This window comes from Sciurus vulgaris (genome assembly GCF_902686455.1).
Source record: "Sciurus vulgaris genome assembly, chromosome: X".
NCBI lineage: Eukaryota > Metazoa > Chordata > Mammalia > Rodentia > Sciuridae > Sciurus > Sciurus vulgaris.
In genome coordinates this window covers 83,463,018-83,466,154 of record NC_136471.1, presented here as the reverse complement: position 1 = coordinate 83,466,154, position 3,137 = coordinate 83,463,018, and the positions used below count along the sequence as shown (strand labels likewise).

General features: G+C 41.9%; 1 protein-coding gene across 1 annotated transcript; it reads left to right on the top strand.

The window, feature by feature from the left end:
- Window positions 1-439: 439 nt before the first annotated feature.
- LOC306651580 (G-protein coupled receptor 83-like) lies at window positions 440-2,765 on the top strand (the record flags this gene model as incomplete). Its single annotated transcript, XM_079124244.1, has 4 exons — window positions 440-835; window positions 1,023-1,148; window positions 1,488-1,621; window positions 2,042-2,765. The coding sequence occupies 4 exons, from the start codon at window positions 440-442 to the stop codon at window positions 2,763-2,765; spliced, it is 1,380 nt and encodes a 459-aa protein (XP_078980370.1).
- Window positions 2,766-3,137: the final 372 nt, after the last annotated feature.

Genomic DNA, 3,137 nt, shown 5'->3' with positions numbered 1-3,137 from the left:
GAGTCTACTATCATGTATAACTAATTAGAACAAATAAAAAAATATAAAATAAAAAAAGATGACATCTGTAGCTGATTCTGGTAGAATTAGTTGTCATGCAAAATTTTTAAGAGTGGTTTAATTTATAAAATTTCATTAGCCTTTAAAAAGTAACACTAATAAAATATAATTGGTTTTCTATTTAAAAAAATAAAAAAAGGGCTGGGGATGTGGCTCAGTGATTGAGCACCCCTGGGTTCAATCCCCATGACCACTATATCTATCTTTCTATATCTATATCTATATCTATATCTATCTATATCTATGTGTATGTATGTGTATGTGTATGTATATAAGGGATATGTGAGTTTGTCAACCTTTGGGGAAGGTTCCTCATCTATCTCCTTTTTATTCTCTAGGATTCTCTAGGGGCCTGCTTAAATTGTCACCCTAAACAAAAATGAACTCTTCATTTAATGGAAATGGAACATCCCCTTTTCTATTACAAGTGGAAGGTACTGTTGATTGGCTCCACCAAAATTTCACAGGGGTTCCGCCAATCGAGGATCAAAGCTGTAATCACACAAATCTAAATGAAACCAGTGCCTCCAGTCCAGAATGGGAAGGGCCAACAGGAATGGCCTGGAAATGGCTGGTAGGCAAACCCCACATTGCAGCAAAGATAATACTATCTGTGGCATATGCAGTCATCATAATGATATCCCTCTTTGGCAACTCGCTGGTGTGTCAAGTTTTCATCAAGCACAAGGAAATCAACAAATCAACAGGCCTTCTCATCTTCAATCTGGCAATATCTGACATTTTGATAATTCTGCTCAACAGTCCATTTGCTCTGGTGAGTGATTATTTATGGCTGGTTTGGATTGGAGATGCTGCTCCAATCCAGGGATAGATGATGGGACTAAGAGGAGGAAGGGGGCATCAACCTGCCTTAAGCCCCATTCTAGAACCTACCTTCTGTGTAAGGCCCGAGAAGATTATCTGAGTGTATAAACAATCTCCCTTTTGCTTCCCTTCTTCAGGCCCGATTCCTGAGTGGACAGTGGATATTTGGCAGGATCATGTGTCATGTCAGTCGCTTTGCTCAGTACTGCTCTCTCCACGTCTCAACTTTAACACTAATGGCAGTTGCCATGGACCGACATCGGGTAAGGCATCTGGAGGGCACTTGTTAATAAAAGGGAAGAAAATGGGCAGTGCCCAGACAGATTAGACACCTCCTCAAAATCCTCAGGATGGGGCTACCTTTGAAGATAACCTTCACACTTCCTCCTCTTTCAACTGGGTACCGTTTAGAATTCCAGTATTTTCAGAGCTATGATATCTTTTTGTCTATTTTCCTTTTAAACTATTTTCAAAACAATCATGTTTTTACTGGAATAAGGTAAATAGTATTAATAAGACTATTATATAATGCAAGTATGTACTCTTCCATGTTTGCCCATATTTGAACTGATGTCAAGAAGGGTATTGCCTTTCTGTTCCAGGTAATTCTGCATCCAACAAAACCAAGGCTGACACACTCCCAGAGCATATTGACTGTTGTTGTTATCTGGAGTCTTGCAGTGTTCCTTGCTCTTCCTCATGCAATTTATCAAAATCTGTTCTATGTCATCAGCACGTAAGTCAGACCAGTTACTTGATGATTATTTTGCCTTTTTCTTTTCAGAGACAATCAGGAAATTGACTTTTGAACAGTTCTTAACTGCATTTTTGTCCCCTTCCAATTTTCCTCAATATAGGAAATGAAGTCTCAATATGTCTCTAACCTTTATTAATGAAACCCATATGATGGGTCACCAGGTTAGGGACATTGGTGATTAGGAATCTGGTAGGTCTCAGTTTGATCTCTGTTTGGATCAAGACCCATAAGAGAGAATACAATAGCTCCATACATTAATTTTTCAATCAAAGAAACTAAAAGCTAGAGATGGGTGGGTACCTAAGGACATACTGTGGCAAAACTGGGACTAGAACCCCAAATTCCTGAGGTTCATTTCACTGGTCTTGTTATCATAACCTCCATTTTCTTCTGTTCCAGGGATGGAGTTGTCAGAAGCCACTGCCTCCCTGCTTTTCCAGGACCCAGCAAACTAGTTGGGAAGTATGTGGATCTTGGGACATTTGGCTTGCTATACATCCTGCCACTGCTGGTGATAGTTATAACATACTCTCACCTGGGGAAGAGGTTGTGGATCCAAAATTCTGTTGGTGATGCATCTGCTCGTCAACTTATGGCACACTACCAGAAGCGGAAGAAGAGCATCCGAATGCTGATTCTTATTGTAATGGTCTTTGCAATATGTTGGTTTCCCCTCAATTGCTATGTGGTTCTTATTTCCAGTGCAGGTATAGAAACTGAGAGTGTGCTTTTCTATGCCTTCCACTGGTTTGCCATGAGTAGTACGTGCTACAACCCTTTTATCTACTGCTGGCTCAACAGGAGCTTCCGTGCCAAACTTAGATCTATAGCATCTTGGTGTACAAAATTTCTGTTGTGCAGGAGCTCCCAGGTTCAGCAGCAAGTACAAGTGCAGGAGAGTCATGAGCTCCAGGAGCTCCAGGCATCTGCACTGCCACAGGTGCCTGTGGCCATTCCAGAGCCTCAGGTATTTGAGGATCCCTGTTTGGCTACAGGGGAAGGGAACTCCCAAATCTCTGCCCAGAGGGATTGGGAAAATCCAAAAGTCTCCGTGAGTCGAGTGGAGCAGTCTTCTACCCTGCGTCCTTTTTTCTGCATCCGTGTTCATTCAGTCAAAATCTAGATGGGTACCCATACCAGAAGGGCACCTGACCCCTCGGAATTTTGCTCAAAATAGTACCTGGGCACATATTTCTGATGGCATGCCAGCTGAAAGCATCCCTGAGGCCCTGGTCATGACCATTCCATTCTCCTCCAAGGGAGTTTTGGCCTACCTATTTAGCCCAGGTCAGATGTTTATGTTTAACATGGTAACAACAAATCAGACAGATGGAATAACCCTTAAGCCAGATGCAGAGACCCAGTGATTTCCTATCATGGACTTTCCTACAGGTCCATCACCATTTCCCTTTTGTGGTTGATGATTCCAAGTCCTGGAATCAAAAGGGTATTCACACTATACCTGATGGAGTCTCTGCCACTGTAGGGGCAACTG